This window comes from Scardinius erythrophthalmus (assembly GCF_964197995.2).
Source record: "Scardinius erythrophthalmus genome assembly, chromosome: 5".
NCBI classification, from domain to species: domain Eukaryota; kingdom Metazoa; phylum Chordata; class Actinopteri; order Cypriniformes; family Leuciscidae; genus Scardinius; species Scardinius erythrophthalmus.
The window spans coordinates 50,561,586-50,580,607 of record NC_138225.1 but is presented as its reverse complement, the minus strand read 5'-3'; the positions used below and the strand labels follow the sequence as shown (position 1 = coordinate 50,580,607).

Genomic DNA, 19,022 nt, shown 5'->3' with positions numbered 1-19,022 from the left:
CGCGTTTTTGAAGTTTGCGCAGAAAGAACTTAAGAGTTTTCTGTTAAAACGGTGTCGTGTTAGCGGCCCCTAAGGTAATAACTAATGATCGTTGTGACGGAAGTGAATCAATCAAAACTAAATTTAGCTGGACAATAACTTTATTCTAGAGCTGCTATAAAGCCAAAACAATCTATGTTACTGTAATTTCCTATTATCAATGTAAAGCCGCTTTGGAACAATCTACATTGTTAAAAGCGCTATATAAATGAAGATGACTTGACTTGACTTGAAATTATGAGCACACTGCTTTCGCACTGCCGCTGACTCAGAAAGACCAGCGGTCATGTAAGCTATATGTTTGTAACAGCTTCACAAACAGTGTTTTCAACTGCACCGTATTTCTATTTCTATATTGCAAACATCAAATAATAACAAATGTATCGGAATAAAAGTTTATAGTTTGGATGTAAACACTGATGTTGCGGCAGTGATCAAATGAGTAAATTGTCTTTGAAACTAGCCTAGTGTTACGCTTCAAATAAAGATTGTTTCTATTGCATGGTTATGCCAGATGGTGGCAACCAGTGACTAAAATGTTAAATGTTTAAAATATTTTTGATCTATATCATTGAATCATTCATTCAAGAGAGTCCTATAAAAACTCTGGATGAAACAAGTCTTCATTCAGTAATTTCAAACGATTTTTTACATAATACATTTATTTAAATTAATAAATATTTTATTGGATAAATGTAAAACATTTTTTACATTTATAAATAGACTTGTTTATAACATTAAATAGACTTTTTTTTATAAAATACAGACTAGGATGAAGTTATGTACATTAACAATGATTTGGGGCAATTATAATGCATTAAAATGCAGGAATCTGAAATGTTTTCTTATTTTAAATATGTGGTGCATTTTTTTTTTCATTCAAACCTTTATTTAACCAGGATAATCAACTCTTTGAGATTAAAAATCTCTTTTACAAGAGTGTCCTGGCAAGTGGCAGCAGCGCGGTTTCAAATAGATACAGAGACACTTACAGGTAAATACATAGACACACTTTCACTTATCATATTCAAACAACAATGTCATCATAAAAAACCTGGGTCCTAAATCAATTTAAAAACAGTGACAGACAGACTGCCTTTCTGCAAGGTCCTTTAAAAAGCCTTTAAAAGAATAGGTGCTTCTCGTCCAGTGTGCAAAGTTCCGCAAACCACTTTAGGTATGCCCCTCTAGCACTAACCCCCTTCTTTTTGGCACAAACCGCGCTCCATAATAGCAACCACTCGTGTTGTATGCACTTGTCTACGCTTTTGGCCTCACTGGCGTTCCATACTGGGTGGATCGTGGTAGTGTCGCCATATTAGACATTCTCTGGTAGTGTTGACGTTCTTTGTGACGTCAGAAGTTTCGTTGACGATCAAAATGAAGGCGCACACATGGTAGCTCATAGCCGAAAAAATGACAACGCATGAAAATAATGTTCATCCCAGCGCAACATTTATTTGTTCCTTTCCTGACTGTAAAGCGTCATACAACAGAATATGGAAGCTAGAAGCGCATCTCTGCAAACATACAGGGGAGGTAAGTAACCAACACGTGACTGAGGATTGTGAGATATTAAACCCATATAAATAACACGGAAAGTGCTCAGTGTTTGCACCTGTAAGTCACATTCAGAAAGCTGTTTTCAGTTGAATTAATGTATAGCCTATCAATGTAAACGCTATGGCATTTGTCAAGTGTTCAGACGACACGACTCTATGCAGTTTAATGTGATTATGAACGATACATGTTCTTTCGCAGAGGCCATTTAAGTGCGAATATAACGCCTGCAGCAAATCTTTCTGCACAAAATATCACCTGGCTCGTCACACGCTGACACACACCGGAGAAAGACCTTACATGTAAGTGACTTTTCTTTAGATTAAGTTTAATAAGATGGCAAGCTGTCGTTTACTCGTGCAGTGTCTGTTGTTAACAGATGCACGGAGGACGGATGCAAAGAAGGATTCACCACAAACACCAACCTGAAGAAACATGTTTCACGCATTCACAGACAAGAGACAAAACAGTACATAGTAAGTAAAAGTAAACCTATGTAAGATGACAAAAGAAAAAAAAATTGAAGTTTTGAATTTATGTTGTTGGCTTGAAATAACACATTTTAAATGTAATCGGTGATGGCTATATTGAGTTATATTTAAACACTTTTGCTGGAAAACAGTGGCATACAATGCAAAACAATGCACAAATTTAAAATATACTCTAGTGTAAAGTAGCATGTGACAGTTGAGCACTGCTATATAAATATTATATCATTGTGTATAAATCATTCAGTACCATTATTTTATGATATTACCTTCACTGTAGTGTATCATGATACTACTAATGTTAAAGGGTTAGTTCACCCAAAAATGAAAATTCTCACTTTCGTTCATCTTCAGAACACAAATGAAAATCTTTTTGATGAAATCTGAGTTTTCTGTCCCTCCATTGACAGCTACGCAACTTCCACTTTGACGCTTCAAAAAGTTCATAAAGAGATCGTTAAACTATTCCATATGAATTGAGTGGTTCGGTACATATTTTCTGAAGACTTGATCGCTTTATATGATGAACAGATTGAATTTAGGCTTTTATTCACAGAAAAACATTGATCAGCGAACATAAACAGAAGCTCAACCGAACCGGCTTAAAGCGCGAGAACAAACCTCATTGGTTCTTGCTGAAGCTCAAACGTGATGCGTAACACAAGAATGAACCTCATTGGTTCTCGCACATCAAGCGAACATCTTTAAGCTTCTGTTTACCACAACTGATGTGTGAGTTGATGAAAGTTTATGTGAATAAAAGCCTAAATTAAAATCTGTTAAAGTCATAAAAAATCTTATAAAGCGATCGAGTCTCTTCAGAAAATGTGGGCTAAACCGCTCAATTCATATGGATTAGTTTACGATCTCTTTATGAACTCTTTGAAGCGTCAAATTGGTAGTTGCGTAGCTGTCAATGGAGGGACAGATATCGGTGTTCCGGAGATGAACGAAATTTTTATATTTGGGTGAACTAACCCTTCGTGCTTTGGGTGTATGTTATATATGTGAATTTGTGTTGTTTTTAGTGCATATTTGAAGGATGTGGCAAAGCATTCAAGAAGAATAACCAGCTGAAAACCCATGAGTGTACGCACACACAGCTGCTACCGTTCTTGTAAGACTTTGTCCACTGGTTTGTCTTATGTCTCCTTGTTTTTTGGTCATTAATTGAAGTATTTCTCAGTGAACTAACATAATAAAAGTTGAATTAGAACTGAGGTGTGTCTGACTGATGTTGTGTGTATTCTTCATTGGCTCTGATCATCAGGTGCTCGCATGAAGGCTGCGGGAGACGTTTTTCACAGCGTGGGAAACTGAAGCGCCATGAGAAGGTACACAATGGTATGTTCTCTGCTTGTTCTGTTGTTCATAAAGGAATAGTTCAGTGGTTAATTCCACATTTTTATGACTCTTTTCTTTTAAACGCGAGGTGAATTTTTGAAGAATACCCTGGCCTCTCCAGAAAAAAAACATTAACATAGTCCAAAAATCGTGTGATAGGTTATCCACTTTATTTTAAAGTAAGAGCAGGCTGTATTTAACTTTAATCTGCGAGGCTTCCAGTGTCATTCACTTCCACTTATTTTATTTCTACAAAGACTTCAAGACAGTTTGATATTGCAAACTGGACTGGTATTTATCATATTATTTATTATATATTATTTGAATGTATTATAGTAATCAAACACACTGGTTTTGTGGTTTGTATCACAAATAAGTACACTATTTACTGGACTTTGTTAGTTATTTATCTATTGTGGCTGAAGAATCGTAGATTCAGAGAAAATAGCTTATTTCTGCAATGCAAAATTAAGCGTACAGTCTCCTGATCCCCAGTAGACACTATCTTTATGAGATTAACAGATTAAAACTCAGGTTTGATGCTGTTGTAACAAGTAAAAAATCTTAGCATATTTGAATTAAAACAAAGTAAAGGTGCTTTTTGTGGCTCTTTGGATGTGCATCACCCGACCTTTCATGTGTTAAATCCCGATCCAGGCTATTCTTGCACGGCTGCCGGCTGCTCATTTGTGGGAAAGAACTGGACAGAGATGACTAACCACAACAAAGTTCATATAGGTAAGCCTAATAGCCTTACAATTGCATGCAACCTCATAGAAAGTTACAAAATATATAACTTGGTGTGTGTGTGTGTCCAGTCCGGGTACAGTGTGATCAGTGTAAGAAAACATTCAGGGATAGCTGGTTCCTGAAGCAGCATCAGCATGTTCACTCTAAAGAGCGCCTGGTCTTCCACTGCCCCAGAGACGGATGTTCCCGCTCATACACCACTGCCTTCAACTTGCAGAGCCACATACTGTCCTTCCATGAAGAGCAGCGCTTCTTCAACTGCACTCACCCTGGCTGTGGCAAGACCTTTTCCATGAAGGTAACGGTGCTTTCCTATCGTCTGCCTCACTAACTAAAATCCAAGGATTTTTTTCGCTTATGGAAATTAGGGCTGTCACTTTACATTCGAAAATCGATTGCACAATCGATCGGACCAACCAACACAAGTTTCGAAAACGAAAATAGGGAATCGATTTTAACGGTCTTTTCTCGGAGCGCGTCCAGCTCGTCACGATACGCCCGCAGCGAACGCGCGTCACAGCAACTGCAGTCTCTGACATACACACACATAACAGCAAATTATACTTCTGCATAATGTGTCTCTTTTTACTACAAAACTGTGAATTCTGCCGGTATTCAGACAGTCTCATGCATACAGATACAGATTCGGGCTACGGTCTACAATCGCCTACTTATGCGAAATTTGTTTGACATTTCTAATCGTAAACACAGCCATGTTGAAGACTGAGGTAATGTTTTTCAGTGATGTTATGGCAGTCCACTCTGCTTCTTGTTTTTCGAGAATGTTGCACTCCTGTTTGTCATTGTGCACGAAACTTCAACGCCAATAAATCATCAGGAATATTGCAGACTTGTGCGCGTCTCAAGCCTCTTTACGTTCGTCCTAATGCCTGTTAGTTGTCCGTGGATTAGCCCATATTTGGCGTTTAAAATGGAAACGTCTTTAGACATGGAAAATCGATTTTACAATCGATTCAATGAACACTTATGTCTCAAAAATCAAACAGGATTTTTTCACAAAAGTGACAGCCCTAATGGAAATGCTAAGAACTTGCGAATAAACTTCGTAACTCCAGCGGATCCTCAAACTGTCAGCAAAACCTCATACAGCAGTTCATTTTTTTGGCCTATACTTTATACAAGAGCTTGAATTGAACTTTATATGAAAACGTAATGCGATGCACTTACTGCCTCAGATGGTGCAGTTCTAATGATGGATGAAACACAAATCTCCGACATTTGCTGGTAAAAAACTCGTAACTCCATTTTAGCTTGATTTTGGTACAAAGATAATAGTATAGTGACACATGCAAGTGTGTCCATACATAAAGCCACAATACTTTGACAACATTTTAAAAATACAGGGTTTTTTTTCCTTTTCATTTCCTGAATAGTATTGGTTCTACACTAACTAATTTCCGCTGGTTTCAAAACGTACACCACGCTGGATATTACTTTCGTTTTTAAAAACTCCTGAGATCCAAAGCTAATTTACTGCCAAATTTAAATATTCAACAGAACAATAAAATAACGTTAAGATTACGTTAAGCACTGTTTTTCAGTAATGCTCAAAGAGTGTTAAATCTGTTCAGGCTTCATACAAAATGAAATGGCCCAACAGAACCTAAAAATGTTTCACCGTATCGATATATTTTATGGTCCCATGAACTTCACATTGTATGTCATGCTGATATAGCACCTTTTTTAAAGTAATTAAACACAATGTTGTCAAAGTTAATATGGTGGCTTTATATATGGTCAGACATTCGCATGTCATTACAAGGTTTTTGACCAGCGAATATCGAATTTATATATATACACATTTTTTTCCCATCATTAGAATGGCCATCTGAGGCAGTAAGTGCATCGCATTACTTATTCATTAACTTGCAGGTTATAAAGTTTATTGTAGCTATGTGGGTGCTCTTTTTTTTCTGTAATTTGGTCAAAATCTCATGTTATAAAAGATGAAGAGCTATTTAAGACAGTTCTGGCTGTAACTCGGTGACAAAGGCTGTATAAGACACTCTTCTCCGCTCCTCACATACATAAATCGTTAGCAGTTATACGTTTACCCCCGGTTTCATAGACCAGGCTTAAGTCTAGTCCCAGACTAAAATGCATGTTTGAGCTGTTTTAACTGAAAGCAACTTGCACTGATATATCTTAAAATATGTCAGTTCCACTGTTTTGTCTCAAGATGCACACAAGTAATATTTTTTTCTAAGGCACGTTTATAAAAGCTACTTAAATATCTTAATTGAACTAAGGCCTAATCCTGGCTTAAACCGGGCCATAGGGGTGGTTTCCCGGACAGAGTTTAAGCCTTGTCTTAGAATAAAATGACCTTTTAAATCTAACAGAAATTTGCTTTCTCTGTTATGGTTTTAAATAGTCATAGACTTGGTATAGTCCAGTAGACTGGGTAAACCCAGGCCGATCTGCCGGCGATTTGATTTTCGCCCTGCAGCTCAGGCTGGAAACCTGTACGTTCTTCTATCCTGCTTCCGTTACAAATCTGCGGGGACCAATCACAAACTGGCTTATCCACCTGGCGCGCTATTGGCGGGTTTAATCCAATCCAATTCCTTTTAACCTCTCGACGATGCTCAATGGCTTCTTTAGTTTAGCAAACGAATCGCTCGAGTGGGTGTAAATACCACTCACTTTCATGTTTTATTTTGGACAACCTGCAAAAATCGCTGGATGCCATTGGTGCTTCTGCAAACCGCTGATCAATGCTCCAAACCAACACGTTTGTTGACACGTTTCCTGCCCTGAGTTTTCACTGCAAAGTACGTCACCCGGATCGGTGGTCTGATAAAGGACTATCCAATTGCGTACAGAGTCATCTGAACTATGCCCGTTGATCACGCCTCTTGTGCAGTCGAAAATACAGAGCAGACTCCCCAGACTAATGTTCTAATGTTCAATCTTAAAAGATTGAGCTTGGTCTGGTGAAAAGCCAGACTAATAGTCCAGAGTATAATAAGATGATTTCCTGGAGGAAGACTAGAGCTACTCAAGAACCAAATTTAGGCTTAAACTAAACCTACCAGGAGGCAGTTTCTTGAGTACAGTACTCATTCAAACAACGATTTTTTTTGTCCTTGCATTGCAATCAAGCAGAGATGATCCAAACTGTGTGCGGCACTTCATTCACGATAGAGGTGGGTGGAGTTATGAGGTTTGACCGACAGTTTGAGGATCCAATGGAGTTACAAGGTTTAGTCACTAGCTCTTTTTAATGCTTTTCATTGGTTAAATATTTGCAAAACCCACAGACATAAAGGGTGACCAATAATAAAAAAAATATTTATGAGCAAAAAGTCAATTCGCCCGACAGTGTAATATTACAGTTGAATGTGCCGAGTCATTTCAGTGCAGCCTCTCTCAGCCATGTCAAGACGTGTCTGGCTTCACTGCATGTTATGAAGTGCATTAAAGACTAGGGCTGCTCGATTATGGAAAAAATCATAATCACGATTATTTTGGTCAGTATTGAAATCACGATTATGTAACATGATTATTTCACATGACTTTGGGAACGTGTCGCATTTATTAAAAAGACACAGTAACACTTTACAATAATGTCAATTAGTTAACATTAGTTAATGTATTAACTAACATGAACTAACAATGAGAAATACATTTGTTAAAGTATTTATTCATATTTTTAATGTTAGTTAAAAAAATACAGCTGTTCATTGTTTGTTCATGTTAGTTCACAGTGCATTAATTAATGTTAACAAATACAACCTTTAATTTGAATAACGTATTAGTAAATGGTGAAATTAATATTAACTAAGATTAATAAATGATGTAGAAGTATTGTTCAATATTAGTTCATGTTAACTAAGGTAGTTAACTAATGCTAATTAATGAACCTTATTGTAAAGTGTTACCAAAGACACCTTTCAACAATTCTTAAAAAAAATCGAAATTTGAACATTGATTGTACTTTTTGAACTATGACATGACAGAATTGTCAGTTGCACAATCGAGCCAGCATTGCATTGTAACTAAAGTTGATAATTTTCACTTCTTTTTAAGTCTTATCAGTTTAAACATTCAAGCTGAGAGAGTTTATGGCATCGGGAGGGGCGGATGTGCGCGTGCGCGTCATTCAGAACACAAAACAAAAATAGAGCGTTCTTTCAAAACAGAACATGGCAAAATAATCATTTTTACTCGATTGTACTATTTTGGTGATCATTGGGAGCCAAAATCGAAATTGAAATTGAAATTCAATTAATTGCACAGCCCTATTAAAGACTGTAGCTAATTTTTCACTGTATCCTGCTCCATTTCATTGTCTTCTCATATTTCTTAATGCTTCCTAATTTAATCATATTAAATTGTTAAATTAGTAAGCTGGCCAATTTCAGTTGTCTTATTTGTGGAGATCTGGGATGTAAAATATTCAGGATTTGTGATTAAATCAGTGTACCGTGAGAACTTTCTTAAAATATGCCTAAATTTTATTTTTTGCCACAGCAAAGTTTACAGCGCCATGGTGTGGTTCATGATCCTGAAAAGAAACAGGTAACTACTTATTGATCTCATGAAACTGACATTTTTGTTATGACTTGGTCTTTAGGTTGTAACTGAGTGGTTGATATTTAGGGAAGCAAAATGTGTTGATAATAACTGCCCTCTTTGTCTCTTTCAGCGGAAGCCTCGTCCAAAACGTTCCCTGGCATCCCGTCTGAGTGGTCACAAACCCAAAAAGAAACGTCAAGCAAAAACTTCAAACTCAGATGAATCTTCAGTGCCACACATTAGCCCGTCCGAGTCAACTACAAATCCTCAATCAAGAGATCAACTGCAATCATTCAGCTCTCAAAGTTTTACAATCCTAAAAGCAGACATCCCAGAAACCTGCTCCCAGAGTTTAAAAAGTTCTGATTTAGAGACCATTAAATCTGAGAGTGTTGTCAGCCAATCAAAATCCATTTATTCTGAGTTCAACAACACTGCAAATCCGGTGGTCCACCTTTTAGAACCCCTCTTACTGTAGAGTCCAATGGTCAAAAGTAAATATACTTTTGCATTGAAAGTCGCATATATTTTTACTGTTGCTTCAAGTCTTTTGGCTCCTCTGTAGAGGAGGTACCAGGAGATGTTGGGGTCTCAAAGTCAGGTTTTAAATTCTTGTTCGAAGTCTCTGCTTCCTTTTTCTGCAATTCTTTAGCAGAAGCAAGCCGAAGGACACACATGGCAGCACGACCCCCACGAACCACAGAGGGTTTTGATACAAAGCCAATGGGCACTGATATCCTCTCCACCATCTGAGTTAAGACTTTATCCTGTTTGGAAAAAGAAAATACAACTGAGGAAAATCCTAAAATCTAGGTACCAGTGAATTGTACCCGTCTTCATTTTCAAAGCATTTTAGTGTTTTTGTAAAAGCAACTTGTTTTGTTGCTTGTTAATTTCAATGTATACCATGAATTTATGTATAAATAAACAAATTATGTGTAAACTTGGATCACTGTTTCAATTCCAAATATTTCCAGTATTTAAGCTCTGGCTGTGTCCTACTTTAAGGAATGTTCCAGGGTCAATACAAGCTCTGTTGACAACATCATGCAATTATAACGGAATTTTATGGAGCAAGACAATGTAGTGGAACAAACTACATACACACATACAAAATAAACACATTTCTAGCCACAATTCCTAATGTATTTTATAATCTAGAACTAAAATTGATGCAATACCGCTTATATCGATATACAGTATTTTGAAAAATACCGGAGACAGAGTGAGCTGCTGCACGGAAAGCGCATAATGCAATTTGCCCTAAACGTGACATGCTTTATATTAAAGGGCTTAAAAATAACCCATAAGATATAGTTAACATGTATAGTTTAGCACGGTTTGCCCCGTCAGATGCTCTGACAGATACTTGTGCGTTTGATCACAGCGCAATAGAATAGGAGCACCATAAATCTGACTAAAATATATTTTGCTAAAATATTTGTTGTTGGACATTAAACGTGCCATATATAGAATTTAAAACCTACAAGCAAGTGTATAAAAACAGTATATGTAAAGTAACTATTGTATCGGGGTAATCAAATGTAGGCTAATAGCCTTTCATTCTTAAGCTCAGGTGAGTGAATGTGTTCTTACCAGTTAACATTTAGCCTGCTTTTTGCTTTATTTTCATTTCTAATGTGGTGATTTTAGGGTACGTTCACACAACAACGATGTACTAAAAACGGAAGGGAAGGATCTGAAATAACTTTTTTTGCTTTTTTATGCTAGTATAACTAAATAATTAACTATACTAAGTAACTAGTGTTCAGAATGGTAGCCTCACATCTCAAATAACTCACATTTTTGTATATAAGATTCAATATAAGCGATATGAAAGTATGAGCTGTTTATTTTGGCTAATAACAGCAGGTTTAACAGACACTTTCCAGGACCTTCACCCTCTCTGTTATTCTGTAGTGGAACAAGATGCCAAAACCTAGTATATAGTTGTTGGCTCTTATAAATTGTTCACTCTGGTCCTTATTTGTTAGTCACTTTGGATAAAAGCATCTGCAAAATGTAAATATAATAACCAGTCCGGTAAACTTAATCCCATAGACATCCATCATAAGCATATTACTGTTATTACTATATTTACAAGCTCAGGTAAAATACTAATCATAAAGCTTGTTCTGAACCTGGAACATTTCTTTAACTCAAAACTGCGAACATTATTCACTTTAAACAACACAAGCACAGAAATTAAATGTGCATTCAAACAACGCACTGATTTACCAATCAAACACGAGTTATTTTGTTTCCATACCAGTGGTGCGCCACTGTCAGCTCTTGCTTTGATAGTGAGTCTGACGTGGTTCTTCTTTTCCAGCCAGCTGACGACCTGCCGCAGTTTAGTGTCTAAATCGTGAAGGGAAATATCTGAGGAGAAACTGAGCTCCTTTGATTGGACGGGCCCTGCATGCAGACCAAACCAGTGTACGGTTAGGTTGCAACATGAAATGCAAACACTTTGCTAATGACTCTCACAGAAGTACGATTACAATATAGCAGCTTTAATATGTGCATTTCCTGAATGAAACGCACCTTTCTTGGCTTTCTGTGCGTCTCTAAGTTTCATCTGCTCTTCGTGGATCTGTTTCCCTTTCATCAGTCTGTATAATGGAGGATCACAATTGTCATTTATGGCAACAAGCTTCAGCCCTGTTTGGTCCATCAGTCGTATCACTTCGGCACGGTGCATTGTACCCAATTCCTCACCATCCTCACCCAGTAACTGTATATGGCGCAGGCCAATCTTCCTACCCACGCTGCCAAAAGTGACTCGTGCTTTCGGGTCCAGCTTTTTAGTCTCCTTCTGGATATCTGTCACGTCTTTGCCCCCACTCTCTGTGTCTGTGGAGAAGGACATACTTAGCCAAGCTGGGACAATATGGCAACACCATGCTGGCCTGAGGGTTGATGGTTTGGTTGCCAGTGGTAAGTTGACCAGGCTGATGGGTCGACGAGGACTGCGGCTCAGGGCCTGACTCAAAACAAACCTCAGGAAACCCAGAGACATCCTAGAAGACAAGGACATGGATGTTACACAGATGTATCGGAGTCTGTAATGATGATGTTTAGACGTACAACTAAAATAACAATACTTTGCATACCCACGATTATAATGTTAATCATTCATTCATTCATTAACCATTTCATTCATATACGACTCTTGGTGACGAGAGACTGTCTGTGAATTTTTTGGCGATGATTTTTCTGGAGTAGGTCTCTGTCTTTCCCAAACCCTCCCCATTACATGTCTTGGGACAGACACACACAAACTTGTTTCTTTACGTGGACTCTCGATAGACGTAATTATTTTTATATTGTACAAAGTTAAACTGTATATTCTATCCCCCTACGCTAACCCAACCATCACAGAAAGCTTTCTGCATTTTCACATTTTCAAAAACATCACACATTTTACTATCTTTGAGGGGACATTTGTACCTCTCAGTGTAGGTTAAACAAGAACACACACATGCACACATTTACACCTACAGTACATACAATTTAGCAATAATGTCAATATATGCCATTTAATAACAGCAAATGAGATGTGAACAAAATTGGTGAAACGAAACAAACACTTATTCAATATACACTATATATAAAACATACAACATTTACTCATAACGGACAAAAAAGAAGCAGAGGTTGTTCCTCCGTTTTGAAGGTTTTGGACAGATTTCTTCAGAACTTCGACAAACACCAAACTGACCGAAGCTAACGTTACTTACACTAGAGCGACACGGAACCGACGTCGAGTACAAAGTGGATCAGTATCAGTCAGGTAAAGATTTCAAGACAGACATCGGTGTCATAAACACAAAATAAATACAACTAGAAAGCCAGGTGACTGACTTTCCTAACTGATAAATGAATCTTGGCGCACACATGTGACGTCACGCAAAGGCGCCGCTGCTTTTTTTTTTTTTTTTTCTATTGAACAATAATCACGGGATACGCACTTAAGCAAAAAGTAATACAAATACAAATAATACAAATACATAGAAATAAACAACATACAAATCAGGAAATCAGGAGGTGTGCCGCTGCTGTTGTGTAAAGTGCTTTACGGGTCTTCTGAGGGGAAAGAGTCCAGCTTAATAGAAAAATGTGCTTTCTCAGTTCCTTTTGAAGATATAAAATATGGCACGAATAAAGACGAAATTCCATTACATTCCCGATTAAGAAAGAAAAGTTGTTTAAGGATTTTTGAGTTTGTTTTAAGGGTCATCCCTGGTATTCGGTGAGTTTTGGCCATCATAAAATGTAGAATATCAAACTCAATTTTTAAAATAAATTTCTGTGTAGTCATGATAGGATGCTGTAAATTAAAACATTTGAAAAAAATATTCTGGTCAAGCTTGGGTAAATAAATGTAACCATTTATTAAAAAAAATTTAAAAAAAGGAAGATAAAAAATGTCCATCCTGTTATAGGGACAGATACAAATGCCTAAAAGTACTACATTATTAATACTCTAGTAAATTTTCATGAGGTGTTTCAAAATGCTGTTAGATATTTCAAATTATTTTTTTAATCAACTTCAATATGTTTAGAGTTCAAATGGTGTTATTTATGACTAATACAGGTTTAAAATTGATATTGTTCAACATTTTTAGGCAGTAAGATCATGATCTTTACTGGGGACACAAAAGGCACAGAGTCCCAGGAATGGACCTTAAAATATAGATTAATATAACAAATAATACATTGGTTTATAAAATGAGATGCCGCATTATTTTTCACTTTTTTATTCTATTTTAAAAAAAAAATGCTTTGTTGCATTATTGTACATGTGTTGTGCGGTGCATTTCACAGGCAGGCATTTTCAATATGGCATTATGGATGATATTTTTAATATAAAATAAAGGGAAAAAAGTGTAGGTTAATTAAAAGTTTGAGTTCCTTGTAATGTAATCTAATGCAATGTAAGAAAGCACTGTAAGTAGCCTAATTCACAATGTTAGACACGCCAAATGTATCAAATATAAATAATAATAATAGCATAATTATAATAATAACAACATTTTTTCCATTTTAACATGTTTATTTCCATTTTAACAGACTAATAAAGACTTCTTAAAGAGCTTTGAATAAAAGACTGAGCTCAGAGGACACGTGGGTCAGTTTCTGTGCGCTCGTCTGTGCTTAACTCGAGTTGACACGATTTGACCCGGACCATAACGCTCACTGCTTCTCTTTACACTGCTCTTTTACAAACCTCCATTCGCTGAATCAACTACTACTGCATAATCAACTATATACAAGTAATAACTTTTGTCCTACATTTTTATTCTATCCTATACCTGGTAAAACAGCACTGCAGCTTTTAATATAGTACGCCAAATGGGACAGTACTGTTGTGTAAATCTATATGTTATTGATTGATTGATTGTATACCTTTTTTTTTTTTAATATGGTGGGGGAAAGATGAATCCTTTTTTAATACCCACACACATAAGCTCTTTTTATATACTAACTCCTAAAAAGCAGACAAAAACTTTGTAAAGGCTTTCTAATATGTGTTTTAGACATTGTGGGAAAGGCGGCATGGGTTGACCCCGTGGCTTAGGCCTTGAAACAGTAAATCTAGAGATTTTACAGTCAGCTGAGCAGCAATAGATTAATTTGTTTAACGCTGATGGGTACAAAGAGCCTCTAATCTTTGCTGCTCTCAATGGCTTTAACCCTCGTGTCAGAGAGAAGCTGCTGTGTTTCTAAGACTGCATTTCTCCCAGAATTCCTCCGTCACCTGCCCAAGCGCAGGTGCAGCGACAGATCCCTCCCATCAGAGAGTGGGCACAGGAAGTGCACAGAGCCTGAGGTCAAAGGTCATCGCGGAGGCGGTTGTTATGTTACCATCAACAAGGTTTGAGTTTCAAAGAGCAGGCAGGACTAGAGAGAAAGGCGAAGAAAGAGTTTGAATTCATTTAAAAGGGAACAGTAGAATTCCTTTTCTTATTTTGTGGGGGTTGGGAAACTGTGTACGGCTCGCCGCAAAAAAAACATTTTATAATTGCATGCATTGTTTGATTTATTTGCTAATGTTTGCGTTTGATGATAGTACATATGATGTAATGCTCTTCTTTAACGGTATTTTTAAAAGTTAGATTGACACAGAAACGAACAATGCCGCTCTTTATTACAGAGCTAAAGTGCATAATGATGAAGCTCCAGTCTATTCAGCAAACGAGACCCTAGATTAAGGAAGCCGCGAGGGCATGAACCACAAATGTTTGGAGAAAGAACTTTGTTGCAAAGGAGATTGCTGACAAAAAAAAAAGTGGCGTCTGCGAGCAGCAGGTGGATAATTGTACACGCTTGACTGCGCCTGGAGAAAGATGCGCTTGCAGAAAGAGCATTCATGAACAAGACTTGGGAGCTTCCTAGTTTGCTAATTAGCACAAGGATACCACGTCTTCTATCAGGCACCCTGCATAGTGGCACACCTTTCAAACAAAAAGCATGTTACCATACAGAAGTTACACAGTATCTTCTCAGAGGGGAATCTGACTACCCTAAACAGTGCCTTCTTTTTTAGCATCTCGCTAGATTTGGGCTATATGTGTCTGTGAGGGAGTCTTTGTTTGTTACTCATGGAGCACATCTTTGTTTGACTATTAACAGTACTTTGAGTGACATGTCTAAAGCTAAAGAGGCTAAGATATTTCTCTGGATTCCTAGGAATTTGAACAAATTATACATTGGATTTTTAAAAGTTGATTGAACTATCAAATGCACAAAAGGTTGAAATTAACTAAAAAAGTAATTTTAGGCAATTTAGCATGAGCAACTTAAGATATTAAACAGCAAGGTAATCTATGTAACTTTAAAAAATAATAATAATAATAATAATAATGAAATAAGTGATAAATAAAATTATAAGTGTTTATGTTTTAGACCCGTCAGGATGGTTTTCATGGGAAATTGCGTACATGCGTCATTCGCCCGTGAGTGTCTCGTCGTATCCGTAAATAGAGAACGCGTGTCTGGTGTGTGAGTGGCAGAGGTTAGTTTCACAACGAGCGAGAAAGTGTGACATGGAGTCGCTAAAACTCCTCCGGAGAATCACGTGTGTTACAAAATAACACTGAACAGAGGAGAGTCTGCTGGCAAACAGAGCTCGTAATAAAACAAGAATCAACATAAATGACGAGAACTGAGGGGTTTGAAATGTTGTGAAAGCGATGCGGAGATTGCGTTTGTATTACTCAACAGGTGAGTATGGTATTTTATTGAACAGATAAATTGCCAGATATAGCTCTCTACCAGAGTTCACTGTAAAGCATTATCTATTGTGAAGGATCATTTCATTATGCCCGGGGTTGGGGCTCGTATGCGAGCGCCTGGTGGTCGGGCCTCCCCCCATGGGGTCCGGCCGGGCTCAGCCCGAAGGAGCGACGTGGGGCCACCCTCCCGTGGACCCACCACCTGCAGGAGGGACCGTAAGGGGCCGGTGCTAAGTGGATTGGGCGGCAGTCGAAGGCGGGGGCCTAGACAACCCGATCCCTGGACGCGGAATCTAGCTCTAGGGACATGGAATGTCACCTCTCTGGAGGGGAAGGAGCCTGAGGTTGTGCGTGAGGTTCAGAGATTCCGACTAGAGATAGTTGGGATCACCTCTACGCACGGCTTGGGCTCTGGAACCACACTCCTCGAGAGAGGATGGACTCTTCACCACTCTGGAGTTGCCCATGGTGAGAGGCGGCGGGCTGGTGTGGGTTTGCTTATAGCCCCCCAGCTCAGCCGCCATGTGTTGGAGTTTACCCCGGTGAACGAGAGGGTCGCTTCTCTGCGCCTTCGGGTCGGGGATAGGTCTCTCACTGTCGTTTGTGCTTACGGGCCGAACGGCAGTGCAGAGTACCCGGCCTTCTTGGAGTCTCTGGGAGGGGTGCTGGAAAGTGCTCCGACTGGGGACTCCATCGTTCTACTGGGGGACTTCAACGCCCACGTGGGCAGCGACAGTGACACCTGGAGGGGCGTGATTGGGAGGAACGGCCCCCCTGATCTGAACCCGAGTGGTGTTCTGTTATTGGACTTCTGTGCTAGTTACAGCTTGTCCATAACGAACACCATGTTCAAGCATAAGGGTGTCCATCAGTGCACATGGCACCAGGACACCCTAGGCCGGTGGTCGATGATCGACTTTGTAGTCGTTTCATCCGACCTCCGGCCGTATGTCTTGGACACTCGGGTGAAGAGAGGGGCGGAGCTGTCAACTGATCACCACCTGGTGGTGAGTTGGATCCGATGGCGGGGGAGGAAGCTGGACAGACTCGGCAGACCCAAACGTACTGTGAGGGTCTGTTGGGAACGCTTGGCCGAATCCCCTGTCAGAGAGATCTTCAACTCCCACCTCCGACAGAGCTTCGACCAGATCCCGAGGGAGGTTGGAGATATTGAGTCCGAGTGGACCATGTTCTCCACCTCCATTGTCAACGCGGCCACTCGGAGCTGTGGCCGTAAGGTCTCCGGTGCCTGTCGAGGTGGCAATCCCCAAACCCGGTGGTGGACACCGGAAGTAAGGGATGCCGTCAAGCTGAAGAAGGAGTCCTATCGGGCCTGGCTGGCTTGTGGGACTCCTGAGGCAGCTGATGGGTACCGACGGGCCAAGCGGACTGCAGCCCGGGTGGTTGTGGAGGCAAAAACTCGGGCCTGGGAGGAGTTCGGTGAGGCCATGGACAGGGGCGTCACTAGACCCTTTTTAGGGGGGCTTCAGCCCCCCTAAACTTCTGCCCAGCCCCCCTAAAAAATATTTGATTAATACATTTTTGATCGCTTCAGTCCCCTTTAAAAAAACTCATTTGAAACGGCGGCAAGCTGCGTCAAGTTTCGGCTCCTCCCCTTATCTGAGTCTGCTTGGATTTAGCGCATTTTTCAATCTGCAGGGGCGCCGAGCAGAGTGAACATCAGAGAGTACAAGGTGTGTCGTGAGTGCATTTATTGATAGATCGCTATGATATTACATTTGCATCGGTGCAGTTCTTTGTCATAAATGCATTGCAGTTTACATAATGAAATGTTACTGGAGCATTGGGAGCAACACGGGACGGTTCGGTTTCTCATCCAATACCTACGTTTCGCTGCTTCAGCCCTTATCACAGTGTGATAGTTGTTTTTTATTCCTACAAAAATGAAGCGATTAACACCCATGAAAACATACTTTAGAAAACGATCATGATTTATTTTAATTTACTTTTTAAACTTTAAAACATATTATTTTGTATTTTGGCATTACATTATGCTGCCATGCACAGAAATGATTAAAGACACACATCATTGTCTGAAAGCACTAGATGGCCCAGAGAGAGAGACATCATGTGGAGTTATTTTGTTTTGGAATAATAAATATAGTTTTGTATTAAGTAATAATGAATCAGGAGGAGTGTATCATGATACACATATTAGAGTAAGAGTAGAGTAAAGGGATTTGTGATTTTCTTTTAAGTACTTGATTTATAGAAGTGGCAAATTAATGTTGTTATTTTTAATAAATAGAAATAAATATAGAACAGATTAATCATATTGCCAATTGACAGTTACATTAATACACGTTTAGCTAATTAGTTAAATGATTTTAAATTAAATAGATTTTCACGGGGTGACTTGATGAATAACCAACCGTATTGTTGATTACAAAGGCTAAAAAGCTTAAAAAATAAAATAATTTATATTTCATTGTAGATGGACTTAGTTACCTAGCTTTCCTGGTAGCTTTGTCAGAGAAAATGATTCATAAATCAACCTGCTGTCAGTTGACCCTATGTTTACTTTCTTCACTGACAGACAAAAATGAACAGCCTAAATCAGTCAAAGCTCAGCTTAAGGAGGGAAAAAGACAGAGCAAGAGAAAAACAAAGAGAAAAAGAGTGTGATGCTGATGAGGTGAGAAAAATCAGCTGCCCGCACATGGTTTTAAAGCTATTGTCATCCAATTTTTTTGGCCTTCAAAACATCTTAAAATGCACATGTGTAGATCAGAGAAATCAAAATTTTCTCAGGGGAGCATGCCCCCGAACCCCCCTAGATACCTTACATTCAGTAACACAGTGATAATAAAACCATGCCATATGCATGTTACTGGATGAATGAATGAAACTACTTAATAATGAACATTAGACCATAAACTAACTTTTTTTTTTTTTTTTTTTTTTTTTTTTTTTTTTTACATCATATCCTCACTGGGGGCTGAGCCCCCCTAAAATGAAAATCCTAGAATCGCCCCTGGCCATGGAGAAGGACTATCGGTCGGCCTCGAAGAGATTCTGGCAAACCGTCCGGCGCCTC

At 38.7% G+C, this 19,022-nt stretch overlaps 2 protein-coding genes across 2 annotated transcripts; one reads left to right on the top strand and one right to left on the bottom strand.

Moving 5' to 3' along the window:
- The first annotated feature begins 1,259 nt into the window (after nucleotides 1-1,259).
- Nucleotides 1,260-9,671, top strand: gtf3aa (general transcription factor IIIAa). The gene is made up of 9 exons (XM_081366363.1): nucleotides 1,260-1,578; nucleotides 1,801-1,901; nucleotides 1,979-2,075; nucleotides 3,116-3,204; nucleotides 3,358-3,431; nucleotides 4,089-4,169; nucleotides 4,250-4,479; nucleotides 8,679-8,726; nucleotides 8,854-9,671. Exons 1-9 carry the CDS (start codon nucleotides 1,456-1,458, stop codon nucleotides 9,199-9,201), a joined length of 1,191 nt encoding a protein of 396 aa, XP_081222489.1. The 5' UTR covers nucleotides 1,260-1,455; the 3' UTR covers nucleotides 9,202-9,671.
- On the bottom strand, nucleotides 8,647-12,672 carry mtif3 (mitochondrial translational initiation factor 3). Its single transcript, XM_081366364.1, has 4 exons — nucleotides 12,467-12,672; nucleotides 11,271-11,746; nucleotides 10,993-11,141; nucleotides 8,647-9,490 (listed from the first exon to the last, which is right to left on the bottom strand). Exons 2-4 carry the CDS (start codon nucleotides 11,743-11,745, stop codon nucleotides 9,254-9,256), a joined length of 861 nt encoding a protein of 286 aa, XP_081222490.1. The 5' UTR covers nucleotide 11,746; nucleotides 12,467-12,672; the 3' UTR covers nucleotides 8,647-9,253.
- Between the last annotated feature and the right edge of the window lie 6,350 nt (nucleotides 12,673-19,022).

Excerpts from the sequence above, each read along its gene's own strand:
- gtf3aa (XM_081366363.1), top strand. The coding sequence starts at position 1,456 with ATGACAACGCATGAAAATAATGTTCATCCCAGCGCAACATTTATTTGT. Across the intron at positions 3,432-4,088 it reads CCATGAGAAGGTACACAATG|GCTATTCTTGCACGGCTGCC; the intron begins GTATGTTCTCTG and ends ATCCCGATCCAG. Across the intron at positions 4,480-8,678 it reads GCAAGACCTTTTCCATGAAG|CAAAGTTTACAGCGCCATGG; the intron begins GTAACGGTGCTT and ends TTTTTGCCACAG.
- mtif3 (XM_081366364.1), bottom strand. The coding sequence starts at position 11,745 with ATGTCTCTGGGTTTCCTGAGGTTTGTTTTGAGTCAGGCCCTGAGCCGC. Across the intron at positions 11,142-11,270 it reads CGCACAGAAAGCCAAGAAAG|GGCCCGTCCAATCAAAGGAG; the intron begins GTGCGTTTCATT and ends GTCTGCATGCAG. Across the intron at positions 9,491-10,992 it reads CTGACAGTGGCGCACCACTG|GATAAAGTCTTAACTCAGAT; the intron begins GTATGGAAACAA and ends TTTTCCAAACAG.